The sequence below is a fragment of the Gouania willdenowi genome, chromosome 7 (genome assembly GCF_900634775.1).
Source record: "Gouania willdenowi chromosome 7, fGouWil2.1, whole genome shotgun sequence".
Taxonomy (NCBI): domain Eukaryota; kingdom Metazoa; phylum Chordata; class Actinopteri; order Blenniiformes; family Gobiesocidae; genus Gouania; species Gouania willdenowi.
Genome location: NC_041050.1, coordinates 8,227,647 through 8,255,416, shown reverse-complemented (window position 1 = coordinate 8,255,416; position 27,770 = coordinate 8,227,647). Strand labels below are relative to the sequence as shown.

Sequence of the window (27,770 nt, the reverse complement as noted above, 5' to 3'; positions counted from 1 at the left end):
AAAAATGACAAAAAAAGGAAAAAAGGAAAAAAAAAGACGGGGGGGGGGTGGAATAAAAAATAAAAATACAATACAGAAAAACCTATTCTGCTAACTGGAGAGAGTTTTTAAGTTACACTTGAATTATTGGAAACACAACAGGGCAGAGTATGCCAACATGCACCATGGACACCAGACTCACTGGTATGCAGTGACTCTGATGTACAAATTTATGACCCCAAAATAAAAGCTTATATTTCAATTTTGGCCTAAAATGAAACATTGAGTTGTCTTAAATGTTTTTACCTATGCTTTAATTAATTCATTATAGTTCAACAATGCAATAGTAAAAAAACACAAAAGAATACAAGAGCTCTCAGAAAGCACAAACTACATCCAAGAGCCATATATCCCTTGGCAGTAGGGGTGTGCATTGCATAAATCTGACGATACCATTCACAATTTGCATGTCACGATACAATATATCCCAATACTTAACAATGCGATATATTTATTTATTTTTATTTATTCAGTTTATTTCCGACATGGTTACATTCACTTTTTTTTGTTACATTTTTTTTTTTTTTTTTGTACATGCCGAAAAAGGAGACGAGAGAAGCATTTTGCTTATGGGTCCCGTCCCCTGTTTTACCATCGCAAATTTACATGGGTTTACATGTCTCTCTGGTCAAACATTCTTGAGTTGTTCTGAACAGTCCTTTTTTGTGTATTCTCATCTGTAGTCAGTGTTGTCTTGTTTTTATTCCTCCTCCTCTCTATCGTTGTTCGTGTTGGCCTTGTTCCCTGCCAGACGTTGTTAGCATTCCTCCAGTTCAAGAATAGTTCCTCTTTCGAAGGTGTTTGGAAGGTTTTTCCCTTTTCATCCATAATGTCACCACTCGGGAATGTCTCTTTTGGACACACAAGTTTGCAGCTTGTTTTGTCTCTACATCAAGGTTAATCCAGCTGTTGTTAGTTCTATTGGCAGTGTTGTATTTTCCACTGTTAGATTTAACTTGTATGAACACATTATTATATCTTAGTTCATAAGCAAGGTAGCAATTTCATTGTATTATATCTTAGTTCATAAGCAAGGTAGTAATTTCATTGTACAGGAAAACGTGTTTCTAACTGCACATATGACAATAAACACTTTGAATTTAAATTGAATGCAATCCTTAATCACCCCACCACCTAGCAATTGAAATGAATAAATGACAGACCTTTTTTACTGTTGGTTTCCACATTTAATTCAGTCTCTGTAGAATAATCACAGTCTGAGTTTTGTTTCCAGTGTATATATTGCAATATATCGTACTATCAATAATTACAAATTTCACATGTACAAGTACAAAATGGTATGAAATACAATTAATTTCATTTTTTTTAAACTTGCGAGAACAAGTAAATGGTACCTAATTGTATTTCAAGCACCAATATCAAAAACAAGTGATATGTTTATCAAAATGTCAAATTACATTTTTCAAAAAAAAAAATAACATTATCTTCTACAACAGATTCTGATTCTTTTAAGTTCTTAAATTTGTTTTTAAAATACATACATTGAGGAGTGAGGTAGTTTAACAAGGTCTGACACTTAGTGACCGGGCGTTTACGTGCTACGCTTATGTTAGCGCAAATAAATGTAATATTTTTTCGTTAAAAAAAACATGATTAAAAAAAATCGATTTGAACATCTTTTGGATCAAAATGATAATCGTGCATTGAAATATCGTGATATATCGCTGAATCGATTTTCTCCTACACCCTTACTTGGCAAAGGTAACTCAAGAATATTCAATATAAGGTCAAATTGGCACTGACTGCCCCCCATCAGTGTGTCACGGTACAACTATGAAATATATTAGACATACTATGTAACGTCAGAACGTGTAGTGCACGTGTCATTGAGTAAATAAATGTAAGCATCAATTGAAAAGAACTAAATGAATCATAAACCTCCTTAATAATATTCTAGCAGTATTTCATCTATGTGCTTTCAGCCCAGAGGAAAGTCTGAGTGGATAAAAACATTGTGTCAGACAAAGTTGAATTTATCGTGACTTCTCTTTACAAGTCATTTTTGATAAAAAAAGAAAAAAAAAAGGCATTTAAATCAAAACTATATCAATCAGACAAAGCATTATGAGCCTTGACAGGTGGACATAAGATCATTATTATCTCTTCACAATGACATCTGTTAGTGTTTGGAATTTAAGCAGCAATTTATTATTATAACCTGAGAGTTGTCAAGTTAAAGGCAGAATAAATTCTCCAAGCTTAACTATTTGAATGTTTTTGAGGAGAGCCAATCTGTGATAGTTTGATAAGTGGGTCAGTGGATGTCTTGTTTGCTGTTCCCGGTCTGAAGGAATCAGTAAAAACAAAAAACAGTTGTTTAAAGAACGGAAAAAGTAGTCCATGGCAGCTGAACTCAAATTTAGCTAAAGCAGATGAGCGACAGTAACTTCTCACCATATTTTTTTCATCTCATAAAAATAGGGTTGGGACTTTAACGCGTTAGTTGCGATTAATTAATTACAGAAAAACAACGTGCTAAAAAACAACAAAAAAAACCTGTTTTAGAAAGTTTACAAAAAATTCATAAAAGCATGAATATAACGTACTTAAATTTAAATTTGTGCTTTGTGAACAAGGCAATCATAATATTCTTTATTCTTAATGCATATTATGTCAGCACTCAGTGATGGAAATAATTAACACCTTTTTTTGTTTAAGCTCATTTATTGTTTTCATTGATTCAGTCATACAGTATATCTAAATCAACTTAAATTGGAAAATGTTTTGCTTCTCCTGTCAAATATTGTAATGCGATTCATTTAGATAAGTCAAGATTAATGATTAATTAGATTCTTTTTTGATTCTAATCCCACCACTACAAAGTCATAGTGTACACCTCATAGATGAATAAATGGAACTTCATTTTCTCCAAAAAATAAAAGGAAAAAGGGTAAAATTGCTCTTTGAAAGTGTATTTTGTTTCCACTATAAACACTGTCTTGTGGACAACAAAAGCTCGCACATTGCATTGTGGGAGGTGGATATCTTTATACAGATGCCAAGAATTCTTACCGTGATTTCATTTCATTGCTTTGCCACAACTTTTAGTCCGTGGAGACACCAGTCACTTTGGTAGAGTTTTAGTGGGCAAACACAAGAAATCATCCATGCATCTGTCTACGGGACTCCACATCCCACAATGCAATGCAAGAAACGTTTCTGAAAATGTCAATAAGAGAGTGCAGATGAAAACAAACTTTTAAGCGGCAATCCTTTCTTTTTGGAATAATTGATTCATTAATCTACGAGTAGGGTTAGGCATCGAGTATCGAATATCGATTGGTCCAGGGACTGAATTTTTGATTCTGCTGGAATCATTCAAATTTTAAAATTTCAATTCCTACTTTTGATTCCCTATCCACCGATCGGAAGAAGAAACCACCGAACACCAACGAAGAAGAATCGACCGGAAGTGTTTGTGTTGCCGCACAACAGTGAACAGTGTGCACCGGCGCTGGCTTCAATTTAGTAAAACTAACAAGTTTAATTTTCTCAAAAACAAATGACCTGAGGTTACTAGTGTTAGCCAGAATAGATGAAAATACTGTAGCATCAGACACTAAGGATGTGGAAATGTGTTTTCATCAAGTTTTTGAAAATAAAGCTCTTCAACCAGAAAGACCTCTGGCTAGCTAGCTCATTTAAATCATGTTCACCTTTTTGACCCAGTCTCTTAAAAAAAAAAAAATCGGAATTGGGAATCGTTAGGAATCGGAACCGGTGCCACGGTCTGAGTTTACCTCATACTGAGATCGATTATGAGCATTCGCACTCTATCGAGTTCCGCTGTGAGTTTTGCTACTTCCAATGTGCTGAGATTGAAAGTTCAATTTCAAAGCTAATGTTCAAAGCTAATGTTATTTGACGAGTGCTGAATGGCTCCTTTTCTTGGGGGAAAAATGTACAACTGCTCAATATACGAGGCAGGAGAGGTTCCAACGCCACAAAGAAAGGATAGACAGGTTCATCTTCTTCATCGTGAAGAGTAATTCATTTTCCAAAAAAATATAATTTTAAGGATACTGCAATAAATAACAGTGAACCTAATGTAACTTTACAATAATAAGCTGTTATATTCATATAAATCTGATCATGGCAATGATCATTGGTCGATTTTTTTTACCGATGGTCGACTGATGTGATGTTTTAAACATTTTTAAAAAAAATTAGTACAGTAATATCTGTGCGTAGCAGTCATGTACTGAGATTGAAAGAGAATCTCAGTACGGAGATAAACACAGACTGTGACACCGGAACTGGAATCGTTCAAATTCAAACGATACCCAACCCTATCTACGAGGCCTACACTATGAATATATCTAATAAAAAAAAGTATTGTGTGTAGCAGCTTTAGATGGCCAAGACGAGGCAACAAACTTGGGAGCCCAACAGGCAGGTCATGATGCAACTATGGCAAAAATCTTCATACTTTTCCGACTCAGTTCAGATCGTACTCAACACCGAGGGCCAACATAAACGCTTGTGCAGACTGAGCTGAAGAAAACTACTGACCCAGTAGCCCACTTTCCTCTCATCTGCTGATCACACACACTCACCCCAGACCAGGCGTGTCGCAAGTGGAGAGCTTTCGTTTCCGGCTTTCTGAGCTCAGAGGCTCCATGGAGTTCTCCCCCAGTCCGCTCATTGTGTACACATATCAGCACCTGGAAAACAAGAAACACACAAACCCACTGCAAAGAAGAGCTTTCATTCAGACAGAATAGGAGATCATCAGGACCCTCTTAGCCTTTTAGGAATTTTAGTTTTGAACTCAGGGAAGAACAACTCACAACTACCAGTAGTGGGTTGGGATGCAGATGAACAGTGAACAACACACAGCAGGGTAAAATATGCTTATATCATGCAGACAGTATTCTCCTGGCACACACTGATGAATATAAACATGTCTGGTTCAACGCCCCCAACGCTTCTTATTTGGAGAATGTGAGAGTAACCATGTGAGGTTGTTTTTGTTTGTGTGTGCATTGTGTGTGTATGTGTGTGTGGGCTTGCGCAAGTATGAATTTATCAGCCTATATTGGACACACACACACACACACACACAGACACACACACACAAACGCACAAGCAGGATTAGCAGCGTCTCTGATGATAAGCCACACAGCACAAATAACTCTGTTAGACAGCCGTCCGTCTCCCATAATGCATTGCATTTTGTTTGCAGGAAGAGAAGTGACGGAACAACGAGAGGAGGAAGAGAGAAGGAACAGAAAAAAGATGGAGGAAATGGAAAGGAGAAAAAAAGAGCTGAAGGTGTGGGTGATGTCTGATTGGTCACTTTATTTTTTATTTGATGACTTAGTTTTAGTCTAAATTTAGTCATCAGGACTATTTTAGATATAGCTATATTCAACTAAATCAGGGGTTCTCAACCTTGGAGTTGCCAGAAGTCTTCAAAAAACAGAATTTATTTTGACAATTTGAGCCAATTTTTGCTCATATTTGCAGTTTTTCTGCAACTACACCAAACTTGCCATATTTTTTTAATCAAATTTTCTTGCCATATTGTTGCTTCTTTTAATGTATTTTTGCTACATTACTCCCATTTCTGCCACTTCTCCATCAAAATGCAATAGTTTTTCACTCTCAAGACATTTTCAGCACTTATAAACCCTTTACACCACCATTCCCACCTAATGTTGCATATGTTGACCCATTATTGTCACTTTTAACCTCTTTTCACCATATGTCATGCTTAGTTTTAACCAATTTAACCATATTCACGATTTGGCATGCCCATTATTTGCCAAGTTAAACTAATTATTCCTACTTTTAAGCCACTATTGAAACTTTAAATCACTTTTTACCACTTTTTCTATCTGTTTTTGGCCACTCTAATTTAAAACTTTTAACCAATTTCTTAAGTCTTTTAAATCCCATTTCTCCACCTTTTCCACCATTTTTGCTCTCTTTCAACCCATTTTATTTCTAATTAAAACAAGAATTTATATCTTTAAGATGACTATATACTATGGAGCAAACAATAATAAACTTCCTGGATAACAGTGGATATTATTCAGGTAAATAAATACATGTGGTTATCACAGATTCATAGAACAATGGACCATCATTTTGCTGACTTTATGGATGGACACCAAAAAGCTCTCGCCTTTATTCCCCATTATAGATGGCCCTGTCTCCATATGACTGTTCTTCAATGTTCATGTCTGTGTTCAACCACCTTCAGGTACAGTGGGGGTCTCTGGAACCTTTATTTTGGCGGTCGCAGGCTGAAAAGGTTGAGAACCACTGAACTAAATGACATGAGACAATAATATAATTTAGTTTTTATTGGTTGACAAAAATTTGAATATATTTTGATACAGATGTTGCTTTTTAAATTAGTAATAGTCTTGTTTTTGTCCCTAAAAATAAAAAAAGTAGACGAAAACAATGACATCAACAGACTGAACAGTGTCTTAGTGTCTTTGTGACACTGGGGACAGGTCAAAGAGAGAAAAGGAAACAAGGATGAATGGAGGAAGGTGATGAGAAGGAGTAGAAGTACGAAAAAAAAAATCCATAGATGATGCAAAGAAAAAATAGTGAGTGGTAATCAGAGCAGAGAGGCTGTGGAAGTGTGAGAGAGTGAGCTGAGAGGTAGAACATGATAAACGCAAGTCAAAGAAAGAAATGAGACGAGAAAGAGGTGAAAGAAGTGGAATCAGTGGAGGAGACGTAACATTCAGACTGTCTGGAGTGTGTTTTCAAAGCATGTGTGGCACACAGAGTGGGCTGAAAGCCTCCAGTCTCCCCCTCTTAACCTTCACAGCCAGAGCTGCTTTTTCATTCCATTGATTACATGGTTATCCTCTGACCAGAGCGCAGCCTTTCCTGCATAGCAAATTAAGCTAATGGTAGGGGAAAGATGTGTGTGTGTGTTACTTCATGATGATCATGCACCAACATCTCTGCTCATTTTTGTTTATTCTGAGCCTTTGACGAAACCCTGGAAAGTCCCGACTGATCGTGTAAAAAAACAAAACTTCTGATCCTGCAACAAGATCGTAGCAAAAATCAATATCTATGCTGCTTTTACCCGTGTATCCTCCACCAGGTGAAACACAAGTATCTTTTTCTCAAACACAACAGTGGGAAACACCCGTGGGACAATTGTGCAGCTCCACCTCCATAATCCCCCTCTCTTTGGGTTTCTTTTAAATTTCACTTTAAACATCTCCCTTGAGTGTTTGTCTGTCTCTTTGTCTGCCCGTATACCTGCCAATCCTCTGGTCTACCTCACGGCATGTGTGTCTACCTGCAGTCCTGTCTGCTGCTCTTTGTTACCGCTGCCTTGCTGCTAGACTGTGTGATTAAATCTGCCATGAGATGTAGGAGGAGGCAGATATCAGCGGGTTCAAAGCAATACAAGCCAAAATAAAGAGTTTCAGACTCTGTCTTTGCTTTTACTCCGATCAAGCACCGCTAGTCATCCAGTCATCCAGTCAGCCTATTGATGGACCTCAAAGGAGGGGTTGCTCTAATTGTAAAGTGAATGAGGCAGCCCCAGAGAATGGATGATTAGGAGGCTGCTGAATGCCCCAGGGAAATAGGTCACCTCCAGCCTGTCGCAGGACGCCCGCTTTTCCTGTGCAGGGAGAAAGTCAATTACATGCCACAGGCGGAGGGGAGTTGGTGGCAAAGAGACAGTGGTGGCTGTGGTGGGTACAATACAGCAACAGGGGGCAGTGAGAAAAAGACGAGAAAAGGAGGACAAGAGAGAATGATGATGTCATTGAGGATGGAAAAAAGTGGAAAAAATGGGCATGAAGACGGCAGTTTTAGGATAAGAATGAGCTACAGCAAAGATGTGAAAGTGTGAGTGCATTCATGAGTATTAGCACTTTTTATATTATAAAGTTAGAATAGAATAGAATAAAATAGAATAGATCTTTATTGATCCCGAGAGGGGAAATTCTCATGTTGCAGCAACACAATAGAGTAGCAAACATTAAGAACTACATAGGATACCAACATAGGATAATAGTGCAAAATGTGCAACTGTAGAACAGACATAAATTAGAAAAACATAATAAATAAAACATAAAAACCAACAACTAACAGCAGCATAAAAAACAAATGTGCAAATGACAAATAAAGGAATTTGAAATTTACTTAAATTTAAGTAAATATATATAAATGCTCTAAATCAGGCGTGTCAAACTCATTCTAGTTCAGGGACCAAACATTGATGCAGATTTTACATGCAAAAAACAGCGATTTCAACATTTTTACACCATAGTTTCCACATCCTTATAAAACTGATATACAGTAAGTGAAGCACTAATCAAAGCAAAATGTGACAGATTTCAGTCACTGCAGGATCATCACTTACATTTCCTTTATTTTGTGACCAGTTTTTATTGAATTTATGGACATTTTGTGGAATAATTTGAGAAAAATCTCAGGATGTTGGAAAACATGAGACTAAAAATGACTGCCATCGTGTGTGATATACGCATGGAAAAACCGTGATCCCTGCAAATATTGCGGATTTTCATTGAATTTGTGAATTAGTAGGGACAGAGATATCTACAACTGAACTATTGGTAATTTACACCGATTCATGTTTTCTTTTTACTATCTCCTGCAGGCCACATTGGATGATCTAAAGGGCCGGATGTGGCCCCCGGGCTTTGACTTTGATGCATGCACATGTAAATACAAATAAATATGAAGAAGAAAATCAGTCAATATTTTCTAATGAAAATATTGAAGTAGCCAAATAATAAATATTTGCAATGAAATAGCTGAAATGTGCGAAAGGTCAATGTGGGAGGGGTAGTTTAGCTAACAACTTTATATAATATTAGCCAAGTTCACAAAAGAATCTTATTAAAGGTTTTATCAGAGTTTTCAATTTGGAAACCAATGGTGTGACTCAGTTTGTAACATACAGTAGACACACTATGACACTATAAGAGAAGAACAGTGAGGATCTAGAACTAACCTGTCATATTCAGTAGATATGATTGATATTATTGGACGATATTTGCCATAAAATGTAGGGGTGTGACGATACACTCAGCTCACGAGACAAGACAAGATTTTAAGAAAACTACGACAAAATATATGACCAACAGACTTCTATATAACCGAGTTGCACATGCATTTTGAAATGTTTTATTATAACTCTTTACATGCGTGATGTAAGCATGAGCTTTTAATTAACTTCTTCATCCCCAACATTAAACTAAAACAAAAATTTATAAAAGTAAAAATAAAATAAATACGATAATATATTTATTTCTTTTTTTCAAGTGCAAACAATATTATGTGCAAAACCAAATCAACGTTCTACTCTGTCATTACAGAGTGCAAATAGTGCAAACAGAGCCTGACCAAGTATGTCATTAACAACATGCTGCAACTACACAGCTATTTTATTTTAACTGGTAATAAACTTCTTCTGCAAATTGAAACTAGAACAAAATTTGACCCCTCCTCCTCTTCTTCTTTTCCTTCTCCTGCTTTAGGTTCTGGCAGGATAGATGTAGCAACGGCACATTACTGCCCCCACAGGCCACAAATAGAAGTTTGGATAGCTCACAAAAATAAAAATTTAAAATAAATCTCGTGAAACAGATTTTTAACGCAACAAGACGTTGCACGAGATCTCGTCACACACCAAATAAAATGTCATATCGGATCAACAAAATGTACAAATCTATGTTTTTCTTAAATTTCTAAAGTGACACTAAGTTGAAAAAAGTATTTACATTTGAGAGACAGCTGGAGCATGAATGAGTAAAAGCAAAATTAACATGTAACGTAGTTTGTAAAATCTATCAAATACAAAGTCCTTTGGAGACACACACAGGTGAAAGACTTCATGTAACAGCTCTGAACTTTGGAACCAGGTCTGACCTGGATTTCATCACTGATCTTGACCTGACTCATCTCAATAGGTCACTGCCTTGACGCTTACAGGTGACCCCAATGTTTCACGGATCATTAGAAGGATGTGACGGGAGGAGCCGTTGTGGTGAAATTGACCTCCAGAGTTCTCCTGCAGCACTGTGGCCTGTCGTTGACCTTGGGGGTCAAAGCCCACTGAGGACATGACCCACCAGGTCTCACAGAGAAACGCAGCTTTACAACCCAACCACAGAAACATCTGAACCTCGTAAACTTGAACACATACAACTGCAACTGTGAGAAAGACGGTTTTACGGATGAAAACTCTTTCAGATCTTTAGTGCATTAGAAGTTCAAGCACGAGAAGACCAATACTTCCCCCATCCTTAAAGACATCACAGATGTGTCACACAAACTAAACCTCTCACCAGCTGATGTGTCAGTGACATTTCATGCAACATTCAAGTTTTTCTTGCTTTATTTTATTCATATTTTCCATACAACATACTGACAGAGGCCTTATCAATTTAGTCCCCACTTCTGGTGTCTCAGCTGAGATTCCAAAACACAGGTGAAGCATCAGGTCTCAGTGACATAAAATCAAAAACGCTAAACTAGCAGCATCTTCCTTGTCTTGCTTTAGTTCAATTCTGTGCCATTCTTCAATTATCTTGAGGTCAAAACATCAGCAAAAGTCCATTCTCGTAAAAACGTATTTACTCACATCGATGATGTAACTTAAAGATGATGAGCTTTGACACTGCATCAAATAACACAGGATTTCAACAAACACATTTTTGATTTCACAATAAAAGCATCTCGACTAACCCAAGGTCAAGAACCTTTCTCGTGGTTGTGTACGAAAGGAGAGAAGAATGGTTGTGAAATAACTGTATCCTAGATTAGTGGTTCCCAACCTTTTTTGGATCGTGACCCCATTTACTTAGGAAAGCTTTTAAGTGTTAAATCTTGTGTAGTTTTATTGTGTTTTTAAATGTAGATTCCTTGGAATGAAAAGTGCATTATAAATTCAATATATTATTATTATTATTATTATTATTATTAATAATTATTATTATTTTGATATGAAGAATTTCTGGTTAACCTAAACATTTCTTTTCTATAATTTAGTATTTTTAGTATTATAATTTAACAATTAGTTTGTTATACTGCTCTACAAATACAAAGTACCCAGGATTAGTGGCAAATATTGTATCTGAGTGCCAGCTCAAATATTTTTATTGCATTTTATTGAAAAATCATAAGAATAAAAACATTTCAAAAATGTTTTTTTTAATCTGTAATCTTTTTTTTTTTTTAATTCTTTTTTTTAATCAATTATTAGTTATTTCAAGCGACCTCATTTAAACTCCAAGCGACCCCACATGAGGTCCCTACCCCAAAGTTGAAAAATACTGCACAAGAATAAAATACATTTGACAGAAATGTTAAACATAGGAACATAGTTAAACATTTTGGAGAAATCAGATATGTGTGTGTGTTTATTCATCATGTTACACATTAAATGTGACTTCTATCAGTTTGAAGTATGAACTGAATGTGTCCCTGAATTGCAAAAGAGTTCCTGAGGTAACGTGACCACACAGGCACGCACCGTGTTTACGGTAATAAATATGGAGGCATCTGGTGTCGCAGTTTGTGTGGCACTGATTACGTTTCTATACAGAACAACTAAACTCAGCACTTTTATTCATTCTAAGACCTCACTTTCCTTCCACTTTCCACTCCGTCCTCCACCAAGGCTGTTTTCTTCCCCTCGCTGCTCCTTCTGTGACGCAGAAATGTGACTATTATCGCATTTTAATGATGTAAAGGAGCGATAAATGCGACCTGGTCGTTCAGACAGCAGTCACATTGCAAAATATTAGATACGTATCAGATTTATCAGCACATATGAAAGTGGTCTGGGTCGGATTTGAAAAAATCTGGTTTGTGCCGTTCAAGCCATCTTTAACAGATTGGTTACAGTTAACATATGTGCAAAAAATAATAAAAATCTGATTATTCTCTGGTCGGTCGCGGACCTGTACTGGTTGGGTTACGGATATCCATCCATCCATCCATTTTCAGACCCACTTGTTCCTGTTTTTCAGGGTCGTGGGGGTCAGCCGGTGCCTATCTCAGGGTCACACTGGGAGCTAGGAGGGGGTGCACCCTGGACAGGGCGCCAGTCTATCGCAAGGCACCACAGACACAAACAACCACTCACAGCTGGTCAAAAAATAATTAATACTTAATGTCTCTGATTTTTAACTTGTTTTTTATTTTGAAAGAAACTTTTATTTTAACAGACATGCTGTGAAATGCTTGTTGCACAGGGAAAATATATAGACAAAGATTATACATGTGTGTTTTTAACAGCTGTTTTTGAAAAACTACATTTGGTTGGTTGAATTCTAACAAAAAAAAAAGGTCGCAAAGGGTCGCAATTTAAAGACCGTGGCAAAATGTGGGTCCCAGGGTGAGACCAGTTGAGAACCCCTGGGTTAGGCATTAGATCTCATTTGCATGAGAACTCAACTCTGAAGCCTCTTAAACTCCCAGGGTTGTAAAACATAATTTTTGAAAGTCTAATTTTGCGTAAGAACCTCCTTTCATCATCAACAAACGTGTAACAATCTGTCCTTTCTTGGTGCTTTATGACAATCGTGGAAACAAGATGAGCAACACTTCAATATCTCTCAGAGGCATGAACTAATTAAAATAGATGATGAGCAGCTGAAAACTGAAAGCAAAAATTAGATTGGGGAAAATAGAAAACAAAGTGGAGAGATGACAGACCTCCCACAACGTAATGAGTCACAGCGGAGGAGGAGGAAAAAAAACTGGCGGGGGAAGTGAAGGAAAATGAGCAGCGAGTACGACCTTGATGTATCGCTGAGCTGTGCGTGGCTTTGCATGTTCACAGACGGGATTACGCCTGTCATTACAAACATGGCGGGATTCCCCAGGCTGGATTCATTCAGAGTTCGAGCTGCATTCAAGCCCTTGTTTGAAACCCATTTGGTTTATTGTGCATGAGAGGGAGCTTCAAGGTTGAGACTAGAGTGTCTGTATCACATCCTCTCGTCGACATTCATTCAATAATTCTTGAATGCTGAGTTGACAGAGCTGTAACCCTGGCTGCATGCTCAGGTAAACCACTATTTCTATTACGGGTGTTAAACGACAGGAAGAAGCAGACAGTCAGTGGGAAACAAAGGCCAAGATGCCAGTAAACACTAACCCTTCCGTCACCTTTACCTGCATGCCAGAAACACTTTGAGAACCTGTGTTGACAAAACAGTACCACACGGTCCCGCTGTGGACACATAAAACTCATGATGCAACACGATGACACCTTCAGTTTTGCTGCTTCTTCACAGGAAAAGCCTCTTTGAGTACAGCCTTGGTTGTTTCAGGCAGATTATAACACTCGATGACATTAAGAAAATGCTTCCATATAAAAAAATACAGTCATTAAAGCTTTGAGCAGCACACCACCCAGTTGTAGTAAATATCTAAAAAAAAGCATTAAGTGGTAGCTAAAATGACACAAAAGGCCTGTACTATGAAGTTGGATTTCCTATCATCCTAACTTTTGGGATTTATTCAGTGTGTGCTGTATTATGATGCTGGTTAACATCTTATCAGGATAAATCACCATGGTAACTTAAGCTGAACGACTAACCTGGTCAGGACCGGTTATGAAGTGAATAAGATCTAAGCGAGTACAAAAGTCCCGCCTCCTGACCAATCAGTTATCTTGGAAAATGACCTGCCCATTGTTAGAAGATCCTGGTTGGTGCAAATCTGACAGCTGAGTTTAGGAAATAAATATTATATAGAATAAATGCAGTCCTTTCATTTAGTGATGACGTCCTTTAGGGAAGATCTAGATTTACAGTCAGATGATAAAGCCTGTGTCGGACACTCTGTATACGGATTAACTGATTTATTCTTTTATTTGTTTGTTCAAACATAAGCTATAGTGGAGCTAACAGTCTCAGCAGGAACATACTACAGTGAAACAATGCGCTCTCATCCCAATGTGTGTGTGAGATAAATTGAGGAGGACTACGTGAATACAAACACGTACCTTAATAAAGTGAAACTGATCAGAGCGCTGTCTGTTTATCATCCGATGGATTAATATTGTATAATCTCACGCTTTTACGCATTAACAGTGTCTGTAACTTCCTGCCTGTGTTCTTTTCTTCCTACTTTTTCTGCAGCAACAGTGTTGTTTTTGGTCTTACTTATGGATTTGAATTCTTAATATTTTTAAGGAATTATTCCTCAATTGTGGCGTAAATTGCGCACGTATTCTGGCTGAAATCACCTTGCTTAAGTGAATGCATTTCTATCCTGCTTTGTAGTACAGCTGCTCTCTGACGGAGAATGTTTGGTTAGGTGAAGCTTGCTAATGGAAAGATAATCCGGATATACTTATCCAGTACACGCCCAAAGAGTTAATAAAGAGTAAATTGTTGTTCTACTGCTGACATTTTTTGTAGTAACCCCAGTGTTGTTGTGAAATGCATTAAAGCTGCTGGAGACAATCGTTTTTTATCAGGCAAAGACATAGTGTTGGTTTCATAGATGCCATATAAACACATGACAGTATGCAGGCTCAAGCATAGTTAATATGAGTTTTGGGAAATTTAGCATGCCAGTAATGGCATCAAATTTGGGAAACCGGGAATATTTGGAAATAAAATCTGAGACATTAGGGAAAGCAAATGAATGAATGAAAGTAACGTACCAAAAATGTGAGCATACAAGTTTTTGAACTTCCTTTAGAAAAAGTGTATTTTACCATTTTCAACATGATTAATTTGACTTTTAATGAAGGAGACAGTTTTGTGACGTAACCTTTTCAAGCAGGAGCGTTTTTGTGCCTATTGAGACTACGCAGGGTTTCCTCTGGCAGCCAGATGACATTTAGGTAAAAGAAAAACTTTGTGTCCCTCAAGTCACTGCTTTTTCTCCCACGTCATTTTCAACCTCTTTAATTGTTCCTCTCGTTTTAAAAGCAGCATCACCTCCTATACTTTTAACTGTCAAAGTGAAATTTTGTGATTGCAACCATGTCGGAAATGAACTGAATAATAAATAAATAAAATAAAACTGTCTTTGCAGAACTCACGCTATGACTTTTGATGTCAAACCTGGACGCGTGCCAGAGTTAACACAAGCACAACATATCGAGATTTCTGTTTTGGAAAATTACGATATCGCCTATATCAATATATTTTTTTATTTCATAGCTTATTTTCTATTATAATGATTGTTTTAGGAGTCGCTGCTTACGTTATTTCTCCTAACAGCATGAAAGGGAGTTAGATGGATTTCTGAGTGCGTCCTAATGCAGACCTGCCCCGAAATTAGCCACACTACAGAACTCACTCACACATGCTGTCCCAAAGGAGAAAAAGCCAAAGCTATTTGTTAATAAATGTACCTGTGTGGCATTTTGCATCAGCAAATTTAACCTAGAACTATCATTCAGGTAGGACTTTATGGTAACACTTCACTTGATGTTTTATACATAAGGCGGCTATCACGCTGTCAATATCTGTCATTAGCATGAATAAAGTGTCATGAAGGCTGTGATTAAGTGTCGTTCGCTAAATTGTGACACCATTGAAGCTATGTTGGCATTTTTTGGGTTAGGTGGAGGAATTTAGTGAGGTTAGGTAGGTTTAGGAAACTAGAGATGAGGCACGGGCAACAGGACATCTTTACTAGCAAAAAATACTTTTATTTCGTTTTGTATTTTCTAGGTATGTATATCGTTAAAAGGCAAATTAAAAAAAAAAAACTATAAAATGTATAGCCATTTTAATGTATAGCCATTTTATCTTGTAGTCTCCCTATTGTTTATTAGATTGTATTTTTACTTGTTGTTTATCCCTGTAAAGCATCTTTGAGCACTGTAAAAGCACTATACAAATAAAATGTATTATTATTATTATTATTATTACTATTATTATTATTAAAAGAACAGTGATGTGCCTTCGCCGTCGGAAACCTTGTGGAAAATGTTAAAAGCAAACTTCAAGAATTCACAAAAAAAACATAAAAAGGGACATAAAACCAACTCATACAAATAATCAAGAATTCTAAAATATATATTAAATATTAAACTGCTGAGTAGTAGGGTTTAGGGTTAGGGCCAGGGGAGAGAAGGTTAGGGTTGGGGTAACTAACGACACTTAATGACAGCCTTCATGACATCTTATTCAAGCTAATGACAGGTGTCATGTCATAATAATGACAGCGTAATGTCAGCCTTTATGTATAAAACTTCAAGTAAAGTGTTACCGACTTTATTGGTATTTATTTATTATCATCGCCATTTTGAGAAAATATATCGCAAAATAAATTTGAATCCATATCGCCCAGCCCTAGGATGTGGCTTAGTTAAGTCTGACCACAAATGGTGTGTATTTATGTGTAGTTCCCTGCAGACGGGGTTAAAAGATGGATGCTCTGTTTCAGCCTCTGTGGCAGGTGGAGCACAAACAATAATTTGATCTCTCCTCCCGTGTCCCCGATGTCTTCCCACTCTTCGTTTCATCACTGTCTCTCTTCATTCAACCTCCTACGATGCTGCATCTTCTCCAAATAATCTGTACCTTCACATCCAACTCTCAAATAGCTTCATTAAACCCTGTGTTTGGTGTTCAGGTCAAGAGGATGTTGCAAGACTGTGGCAACAACAAGAAAGCGCCTCTGACAAACCACTCCACCTAAACCCAGCAGGCCGTTACCATGCCAACCACGTGGGATGTTAGCCCACCTTGTCCCCGACGCCAAGATGATGGACGAGCAGATCCCCCCTTCACCCTCTGCTGTGGGGGTGTAGTCCTCTATGGGATGGGTCAGTGGAGTCTGAACAAAAAAACAAAAAACAAACCAAAGTTGAACAATACACATTACTATCATTATTATTATTATTATTATTATTAAGCAGCCCTGAAGACATGCGCAGAGGAAGAAGCATCCGCAGCCTAATGAGGAGAAGGAACCGCCACAGTTCATCCGCCGTCTTCATTAAAAGCCTGCACGTGCGGAGCAAAACGCGTCACAGTTCCTGTGCGTTTACATTAACATACACACCGCTCTTGCCGTGCGCGAGCACGCACACGCACACGCACACGCACACGCACACGCACACGCACACACACACACACACACACACACACACACACACACACACAGAAGAAGGGGAAGTGAAAGCTTTACAGGAAACAACCTGAATAGCATTGACTGTGCGTGATCCACTATTCAGACGCTTGTTTCCACTATAAAAAGGTAAACGCAAAGTGCCTCTACATTTTTTCCACTAAATGAGCACTCCAGGTTCAGGAGGAGAGTAGATTCAAATCCTTTATTGGCAAAAAATTCTCCCAAGCTGTAAGGACTCAGAGCGAGAGTACAAAAACAGACTATTAGGCTAAATCACTGATCTAATCCTGAGAGCACATAATAGGCTAATTTGAGTCCATTTAGATCCTGATAAGAAACAATGTCTGCCGGTGTGTGTGTGTGTGTGTGTGTGTGTGTGTGTGTGTGTGTGTGTGTGTGTGTGTGTGTGTGTGTGTGTGTGTGGTCACACAGTGTTGTTGTACACGCTGACTTGCTGTCTAAACAGTCAGAAGAATAGGATCACACAAGGTAAGCAGTGTGTAAATAGGAAGCCCAGTGGGTGTTTCTATGACGACCTGACGTTAGTGAGGCTCTTCACCTAGGCTAGAGAGTGTGTGTGTGTGTGAGTGTGTTTTCCTAGGGGAAGGGGTGCATGTTTCTCTAAGCAGGTTTAAATTCATTCTTATAATTTAGAAGTGAAGAGCACATTTGAGGGCATGTTTACCTCTCTAGCGACACGTGTGTGTGCGCGCATGTGTATGTGTGTGTCACTCATCTTATGCCTTTGCTGTGTATGTTTTGTTCTGTCCCTATGTTAGCACATGCCTGTACTCATTCCTCGACTTGACCGCTGGCTGCACCCAAGATTGAGAGCAAATGGAGGGGCCCCGTCTGTGTGTGTGTGTGTGTGTGTGTGTGTGTGTGTGTGTGTGAGAGAGAGAGAGATAAAGGATTGTAGGAAGAGGAGGAGAACTATGTGCTCTAGTTAAGGTGATGTATTGACTTTCACAAACCAATGACGACCCTCCTTCCGCTAATCTGCTTCCTTTTAATTGAAAGAAGAAGAAAAATGGATCCAGAGAAATAGAAAATAACTGCTAAACTGAGGTAATAATAATAAATCTGTAATTGAAAAAAAAATGTCAGCTTTTTTTTTTTTTTTTTTTTGTAGAACATGGCAGAATTTCAGTGGTTTTCAAGAGCTCATCAGAATGCATTAATGTCTAGGTTCCCAAAGTGGGGTACAGGTACCCAAAGCGGTATGCAAATAGTCATAAGTAACGAGTTACCTTTACTAGTTACTTCATTCACAAAGTAACTCAGTTACTATTTTGATTACTTACACCAAAAAGAAATGCGTTACTGGAAAGAGTAACTTTTGAGTTACTTAGAATTAAAGAATGTAGTATTTATTTTGAGTCATTTGTGTCCATACAGCTTCATATTAGTGCTGTAATAATACAATAATCCACTGTTGAACAACTGCTATAAAACCAGAAATAATGTGCATATAAAGCACAAACAGCTGCTCCAAAATAAAAACAGTAAATTTTCAGCCTTAGCACAGTAATGTGAAGTAAGCTGTGTGTATTCCAGGTGCATATTCTGCTGTTGAAAACGCTTATAAAAATAAATGTGGAAAAACTAATTCACAGCATTTTTCTCAGCTACACAATGCTAAACATATCAGGCTAACGAGCTGCTGTTAGCAGTGACTCAGCATCAGCGACAGGCTGCATATTTACAACGACATACCATGCAATAGTTTGGCTGATCTGTCCCTGGATAACAGTCACAGTTCGTTAAAATCCAGCCGCAGTGTTAGCTTAGCATCACTGATGCATCTTTTGGAGACACGTCCTGTTCTCGCATTGACTCGCCATGATTGGCGCACGTGATGTAAACAGAAACATGCTGACAATGTTTCTTCTTCTACTGTTTTACCGTGTTTGGCACGGCATCCCGCAAAAATATGTGGTGTCACAGTAAACAGGAAATACACTGCTGCTAGCAAAGTAACGGACAAACGCCCCATATTGTAACGATAACGGCGTTATTTCTTTAGAAAAATATTGCGTTACAGTACGCGTTACCGCCCAACACTGGTGACAACATTGAAAACTAGAATAGAAATAGAGAAGCAGTCAGGAGCCTCCATGCATTGCCACAAATTACACATTGGCTTCTGTTTTTCTGTCACCACGAGAGGGTAGTCTTACAATCTCATCAAAGAAGCGCAAATGTAGCGAGAGCGAAATTGGGCTAGCCAAATGTGCTTGATGATTTTCAGCTTTGGCAAACAGGAAAACAAAAGACAGAACAAGAAAGATTTAAGACATTGCAGAGTGGTTTGAATTCTCTCAACCTAACACTCCTAATTAAAGTTGCAGCGAGTAGTATTTCACAGTTTCAGGGTGATTAATATATTGTATTACTGGTATATGTTTGATTAACAAATGCTTGGTAGGTTTCTTTTTCCAAAATAAAAGAGATTGTTTCTTACTGAAAATGCAAGTAGACTAAATCAAGTGATAAGTCTGAATAAGGTGTTTTTTTTGTGCTTACAGATTAATGTAATTTTTATATTATATATTATTCCTCAACAGGATAGGTAGAATTCAGAGACAAATTTCACTGTAGGACTACATTGTATATGAAATTACATTATTGAGTAGGAGGTACATGGCTTCAGGCTAAATGACTGATGGGGTACGGGACTGTGAAAAGTTTGGGAACCATTGCATTAACGTAATGGTTTATGTTGCTCCTCCCATCCCACAGATTGAGTTTCATGTCCCGATGCATGGTTTGCATGTTCTCCCTAAGAAATGTGATGATGGTTTGTTTCTCCCTCCCTGAGTCCAAAAACCTGTAGGTTCTAAATTAGGTTCATTGGCATTCCATCGACTATGATCGCCACTCTGAACTGTAATTTTTTTGCACAATAACATTATAAACTTTGGTTCAAGGGCTGGACATTTTCCATAACTAACTGTGAGGCCCAGATACTCTCATTAAAAATGAAATTAGCGCTGGAGAAAATTTTCCACTGAAACCCAGCCAGTCCTGCTGGGTGCATGCAACCCCTAGCAAGAGAACTAAATATATATATAACATATAGCGGATATAACACACACACATGGTTTCAATATGTATAACAACAAACTTTATTTTGTCGTTTCCAAAAATATAATGGTGTTTTTTTTTTGGAAGTCTGCACGGCAAGTTTACTAGTCAACGTTGTCAGCTTTCAAACACATACATTTGGGTTATATGTAGTTGGTGAAGCTAATAAAAGCTTAAATGCTATTTAAGTAGAAATAGCCAATATAATCGGCCGATATTTGCCATAAAATGCAATATTGGTTGACATCAGATCGGTTTTTCCACAGATATTGAAAAACCGATATGTACTGCGCCTCAAGCTTTGTGTTACTGAATTTAAGTTGTTTAGAATGTTACAGTGCTAACCCATAAATAGAAAGAATATTGTTAGGCCTGACCTTTCAATACGGGTCATTTCCTGTCAAAACCGGAAGCCATACCTTCTAGAAATGTCTCGTTAACCTCCATTTAATCTGTTAAAGCAACGTCTGTAAGTTTTCCGCAGTCGCTATGCGTTAACTCGCTCGTAAGCTAACGCTAACTCGCAAGCTATCTTGACCGATCTGCACTTCATGTACAAACTATATTAGAAATATCATTTCTCTAATGTTTGCTGCACAATATTGAATGTAATCTATTCTGTCTTGTTACAGTTTCACAGCAAAAATCATCAAATATATTTTGTTTGTTGCAGAGTTCGAAGCCTCCAACTGTTTAACTGCTTGGATAATTAGTCTGGATGAGTACTGAGGCCCAGACAGCTGTTGTTAAATTTAGACAACATATTAAAAGTGAACGTGGCACTTTTTTCCATCAGTGAAGTTGAATACGTATCCTGATTTTGCACAGATGATGTTCATTTGTAGAACACAGCCAGTGGGGCATGGCATTATATGTAGGTTTAACCTGTTATTTCCATATATATAATGTGACCTAAAATCAAGTTGGTTGAAGGGGGTATATGTTTATATCGATATTGATTAATATCGGATATTAAAACGTTAGTGTTGGACGATGTTGGCATATTGGATATAGGAAAAAAAGCTAATATCAAACATCTCAATATTTCAGTGGACGCCAAGTTACACATTATTAGGATTTGATGCCCAATTTGAGTAAATTATCTCTCTTATTGAGTGTAAAAGTGTTTTGCAATAGATCGAGGTTCAAGATAAATCAAGTTTTCTATTTTGGCAATATAGAAAATTACAATATCACATCTATCTATATATTTTTTTTTCATGTATAATCAGGTGCTCACAGCATTTTCTACTGGTTGAGAGAAGATTTACTGCAGTAGATTGACTTAGGATGGTCAATTTTACTGTCATGATGAATATTGTAGAATAATTCCACACGAGTAGTAATACAAGTTTTCAACAGCAGCGCAATGGCTCTTTGCCGCGCTAGCTTAGCTTTAGCATTAGCTTGATCTCTAGCTTTAAATGCTGCATACTCAGTGGTGTGGTGGTTTCTTATGGTGAATAAGGTAGTGTTTTGTTTGCAGCTCCACCAGGACTTATTTCTACATTATAGGAATTACAAATGGGGATCCTTTGTTCTCTTTTTTTGTGTATTACTGCTGACATGCTAAGCTAACCATACCTCTGTGTCTGAGTGTTGTTCTCCTGTAGCAGAGGAATGCACATTCAGGCACATGCTCACATGCAGCTTCAGAGCTTTCAATTGTGTCTTTCTTATCTATTTACATGTATGATTTACACCATAACCAACACCAGAGCGCTACTGTTTACTTTCCTATTTAGAAGTGCAACGTTGAAAAGGGTCTGGTCTGAAACGCAGCGCAGTGTAGCGTAGCTTTCCAAAAGTGGTGTAATCAAATACACCGGTACGGCAGTATATTATATCATTATAGTATTCGGTATGAACCCTTATACCACCCAGCCCTATATCTATATATATATTTTATAGCTTATTTTGTATTAAAATACTCCTTTTAGAGTCGCTGCTTTCACTCCTCCTCAAAAAAACATGAAAAACAGTTGTATTTCTGAGTGCGATCTAACCCAGATCTTTCCCTAAACAAGCGACACTACGATACTCACTCACACATGCTGTCCCTTATTGAAGAAAAAGACTAAATGACGTTAAAAACAGGTTAATCAAATACTAGACAAGAGTACATCTCATATTTCTTTGAGATCAAACAAAGCTCTAGCTAACATCCCATTGTATTGCTCAGAATATCATAAAGCCTCGAATACAAAAGCAGTGAATGAAGTGAAAACTAAGAGTGGCCGTGGCCTTGTTCACTCTTCTGTCAGCACGTGTCTGCATTGATAGACACCAAACAGGTAAATACACTCTCGGCTTTGTAGCGCATGGATGTTTTCAAGCTTTTTTTTTTTCCATCGCTGCATTTGGCAACACAATAAACACTCAACGCGATGGCGTCTTTGACTCAATGAAGCAACTCAGGCTTGAAGACACACTAAAAAAAAGCAGCTCGATTTTACAGTTAACGTCCTAAACTTTGATTATGAGCTGGAGAAATGAGCGGATGTTTACTGTTGTGATCTTATATCAGCAATTCTAAACACACCAATGCTGAACAATAATCAGGCGATGTCAGAGAGGGCTGAACGTTCTACACATAATAAAGCTGAATTCTAATCTTACTGTTTATTGTTTATTTTTGTAAATTCTCGTACAATCTTTGGAAACGTAATAACTGTAGTGTGTAGGAGAGGGAGAAGCTAAATCTACAGTTAAAAAAAAAAACTAAAAATACATGAGAGCTTCATTTAACCAGTCTGCCAGGAAAGTTTGGTAATCTGTTTTCTCACTGACATTGAGCAGTCGCCACAGAAGTATTTAATTACTACAATTTTCTCTCAGCGTCATTCAAACAAGATGGCGCTGCTCTGTGAGAGCCCGGTGGGCAGAGCTGTAGCATTAAAAAAAAATTATATTTCTAACAACGATTTTACTCTTTTTTTTTTTTTTTTTTTCAATTTGTGAAGAAACTACTGCCAAATATCTGTCACAATATTTTGTGTAATCCTTTGCTTTGATTCTTTGTTTTTTTTAAAAATTGCTTTGATTGCGTGTCTTGTTTGTGAATACAATGAGTTTTAAATAAAGCCATCTGACAAAATGTACCAAAACAATAAGAGCGGAGAAAAGCAGGTGAAGTGTCTCGTTCAAGGATAAAGCCACACTGTTGTCTGGTTACCAAGATGCTTTTTTTATTGAGTAGTTAGTTGTCTGCTGTCTAGTACAAATTGTTTTTGATAATGTTATTTGAATTACAGTAAGTTACCCTTTACTTATTTTCGCAAGTTTAAAAAAAAACTGAAATAATTGGTATTTTATACTATTATATACTTGTAAAAAATGTGTAGATATTGATATTGCGATGTATATGGTATTGTTTAGTGCTAGGTTATACAATATTGTGACACTCAAATCATGAATCATATCATATCAGATTCATGGTAATGCACAGCCCTGGTGTGCATTACCATGCAACTTTTTCATCTCTGATACTGTTGGATAAAAGAGTCTGGAATGAACTGGTTGTATCAGCGTGCTCATATCAGATACTATATAAACCGATACACGTATTTTTGCTGATATAGCATTGGGACACCCTTTGCTCCGACTGGTTTTATGAGGTTAAAGGTATCCGATGGTTGACGTGATAGCGTAGACTTTCTTGTTCAGCTGGAAGGCCTGAGTGGATCTGTAGTAAGATGGCTGATGATGGCATCCAAATGCTGGGTCCACCGCCATTTCAACACAGTCTCACTCCCAACTCGTCACATATTGAACGATCGGACACTACCCCTTAGCGTCAGTATTCGACGCATCCCTTTCCCCTTCATTTTCGATGCTGAGGGTCGGCCCATAGACTTCCATACAAATCCTTTGGTGTTCATTTTCAAGGTTGAGGGTCCATAGATGCTTTTCAACGGGCTGACGTCAGGTCATGTGACTGCCGACTCCGCAGCCTGCCTCCAATGAAAAACATGGTGGACATCTTGTACATTTTAGTGACAAATTGCCTTATTTCAAGATGAATTGTGGCTTTAGAATGGTTTTGCTAACATTTCTAGGGACAAACCTACCCTTAACTTTCATGTTGTTGTTGCTATGACAACCTATGGACGCCAGAAATCGTCAAACAAAAAGCATATGTACATCCATTCACAGACCGAGTGGATGTAATTTTTTCCTTGCTTTGTTTTTTCATTATTATTATTAATATTTTTAATTTATATTCCTTCCCATTTGAATGGGTTCCTAAGTATGAGGATACGTGAAGTCACATGACCACCTGTTTGTCCCGTTTGTGATGGTCAAACATGGTGCTATATATTAAGAAACAAAATATCTAGTGAGAAATGTTCCATTCAATTTATGTATAGTTTGTTTGATTTGGCTTAGAACATACCGAAAGTGACGTTTTTTTTTAAAACAAGAAGTGATGTTGAATGACGTGTTTACATTTTAAAAACAATTATTTACTTTTTACTATTATTATTATAATTTATTATTCATATTTGAATATATTTACACACCTCGAGGCTAAAGTGTAATTTAAAACAAAAAGGTTTTTTAAAGTTTTTTTTTTCTCTTGTAGCTTTACTTAAAAACAAAAAAAAAGGCTAAAGAAAATGTTAAATAATATCTACCTGTGAGATGATTCCTCACATCAAGTGTTTAATATTGATTTCAGTAACTGTTCATTTTGTGATATTACCTGTGAGACCATTTATTTCTTTTTTACACATGAAATCACAAAAAGATTGTGTTTTGGGTCAGGATCCTGTTTGGAGGTTAAAATGAATAGAAATAAAGATCATGTGTATAACTAAATCAATTTGGGCAATGCTTTTAATCTATAAGTATAGATATACAGTATATATATAAGACAAAGCCATGTTTTTTACATTTACTAAATCAGTTGAAAATACTTAGAAACAACACAAAATTAGTCTGCTCTAATCCTGCTGTAAATGTCCTACATTATTGGGATTAAGTTGTAAAATACTCCAATATCAGAAAATGAGGCTTTTGTTGGCTCAAATAGCAGCCATGCTAATAGCAAGTGTCAATGGTCATTGGAAAATGCAATGAAACGATTCAAACAGTTGGTAATAAATGTGTGACAATGCTCCAAATGATCTGGGGTCATTTTCCTGTCCATGCTGTTAGTGTTGGAACAAAGACAAAAGTTTAAACAGCTGCGAATTGCTGACTTTGCTCTTTGAGGCCTAGCGCTAACTTGAAGCCTGTTATCCTTTTGACCCTGTTGCTCTTATAAAGCCTCTACAAGAGATACAGACCTGAAACTGGAACTATGAGGTCTCTGAGAATCATATTATCATACAATGGTGGTTTCTGGCAGAAATGTGAATATATCCTATAATTCTCATCTCATTTGGGGCAAATCCGACGAAGTTATGAGGCTTAACTTCCTGTCTTGATTGAAATTACCACAACCTGTACAGGCAGCAGAAAGGAAGGAAGGAGATAAAAACAAAACAGATGTGACCCATAGGGATAGCAGAACAACATACTAAAATTTTTACTTCCTAGGTTTAAAGGGAACAAATTTGACCCTTGTGAAATTGACAACATACAGGATCTGTGACTTGTCACTCATTTCTACTCGGGCTACAGCCACCAAATTTTACAGACATGATCTAGGACCCAACAGTACCATGTGCTGTGAATTTCACTCATCTAGGAGCGAAGAAGCCTTTGCACTGTCCCAGAGAACCTACTAACATAGTTGAGGCGTTTCTCTTTCAGATTGCTTCAATAACTGAATTAACAAATAGAGGTGTCCCGATCCGATACTGATATCAGATATCGGTCCGATGTCAGCCAGAAAACGAATATCAGATTTTATTTCATCGGACTGCATCTAAATTCACCGATATAAATGCTCCGATAAAATGTTCCGCTCCAACACTTCTATCCATAGGTGACTGTGGTTCACACTCCAACAAAGTAACCTACTGTTGTTGACTATTGTTCTCTGGTTGAGTAACATCACTTGATCAAGCCTTTTCTAACAATCCACACTACAAAATAAGTAATAAAAGTATGTATGATTTGTGCTGATATCATATCGGATCAATATCTGTATTGGCCGATACGCAAGGCTGCAATATCGGTATCATATCGGAAGTGAAATAGTATTGGGTCATCCCTATTAACAAACTTTAAATTCAATACTTTAGTATAATTGTAATGGTATGTCTTTTACACTATTGTTGTGTGTTGGTGCTGCAAATGGGATAGCGATTAGCTGTGGATACTTTTTCATATAAAATGAACAAAACACAGTCATTTAAAGGGGACATATTATGAAAAAACTACTTTTGCAGTTTTTTTTGGATCACATATGAGGTAACTTGAGTGTCCACCAGCACACAAAATGTGAAATAAAACCATCCAGTCATTTGTTTATGGTCAGTGTAAGTCTTATAACACAGAGAAAATTGCTACGTTTCAAATTTTCTACATTTGTGACATCACAAGTAAAATCGTTGAAAACAATAACAGAAGTGCATGATTAGCAAAAGAAAGTCGCTTTTCAGGGGGATAAAACTCCAGAAACAGGCGGGTTAGGGAAAATAAACCTCAAATACTATGTTGTTGGGGTTCTTAGAACAAATGGAAATGAGTGAAAAAATAGCATAATATGTCCCCTTTAAAATATCGAATTAAAATAGTTCTACTCGTCAATGTTTGATGATATTAATGGAGATTATTGCTAATACTGGTTAAATATGTATTGGAGCACTTGTTTTTATACTCAAGTGAATTAAAGGCTGATGTTTTTTATGTGACCCTCATGTTACGGTTTATTATTTTAGGTCTAATTTCTGGCATCTGAAACAAAACCCGGAAAACACCAACATTGGTTCAAGATGATGAGACTGAAAGTTGGCAAGTAGTTTAAATCCATACGGAGGTGTTTTACTGAAGTCTGATGAGTTTTCAGCCACAAAGATTCCATTAGACTCAATAACATTTAACTGAGTTTGAGTCCACTATTAAATCCTCTTAATAAATCCCAAGCCTTTCCAATCCTGCACCAAATCAGATTAGGTTTAGAGTGCAACATCTGCAATTAACTTCAAATGCAAATATTTCAAAACTTAAAGATTTAAATCAACACTAAACAGGGAACGGGTGTTAAACTCTGCAAGTTTTGAAAGTATTTAATCATCAAATTAATCCAGACAAAAAGTGAGCAGGCACATTTTTTCTTCCTTTATAGACTTTTTAAGCCGTCCCCTCTCCTTTAACTTGTGACAGCAATTTATCTCACGTGTATTTGCATGAAATCTTGAATAAAAAGGAATTTTGTGGTCACAAGGCTGCATACAGAATAGCAGAGACTGCATAAAAGTTCATTGTGTGAAAGTACAAGCAGCGTACTTTGGGTGACACTGCTCCAGCTCGGCTCCACCGTCCCCTCTAACAAACCCCTTGCCCTCAAGCTGGAGCAAAAAAATATGAGTCCAGCCTACTTCTTGGCAGTTTGCCTCTTCTCAAACAAATCAGACCACAGAGGCTTAAAAGAAACA

The 27,770-nt window shown here is 37.3% G+C and overlaps 1 protein-coding gene across 2 annotated transcripts in view; it reads right to left on the bottom strand.

The window, feature by feature from the left end:
• The window catches only part of LOC114467241 (nuclear receptor coactivator 3-like), a 97,671-nt gene that overhangs the window by 31,481 nt on the left and 38,420 nt on the right, over positions 1 to 27,770 (bottom strand). Inside the window, exons 2-3 of one of the 2 annotated variants that reach the window (XM_028453406.1) lie at positions 16,745 to 16,836; positions 4,617 to 4,724 (exon numbers count right to left, since the gene is read on the bottom strand). In XM_028453406.1, coding sequence (XP_028309207.1) covers positions 4,617 to 4,705 — 89 coding nt within the window. In that variant the 5' untranslated portion in view covers positions 4,706 to 4,724; positions 16,745 to 16,836. Of the gene's footprint in view, positions 1 to 4,616; positions 4,885 to 16,744; positions 16,837 to 27,770 lie in introns of those variants that run through there. The other variant, XM_028453407.1, reaches the window with a different exon arrangement.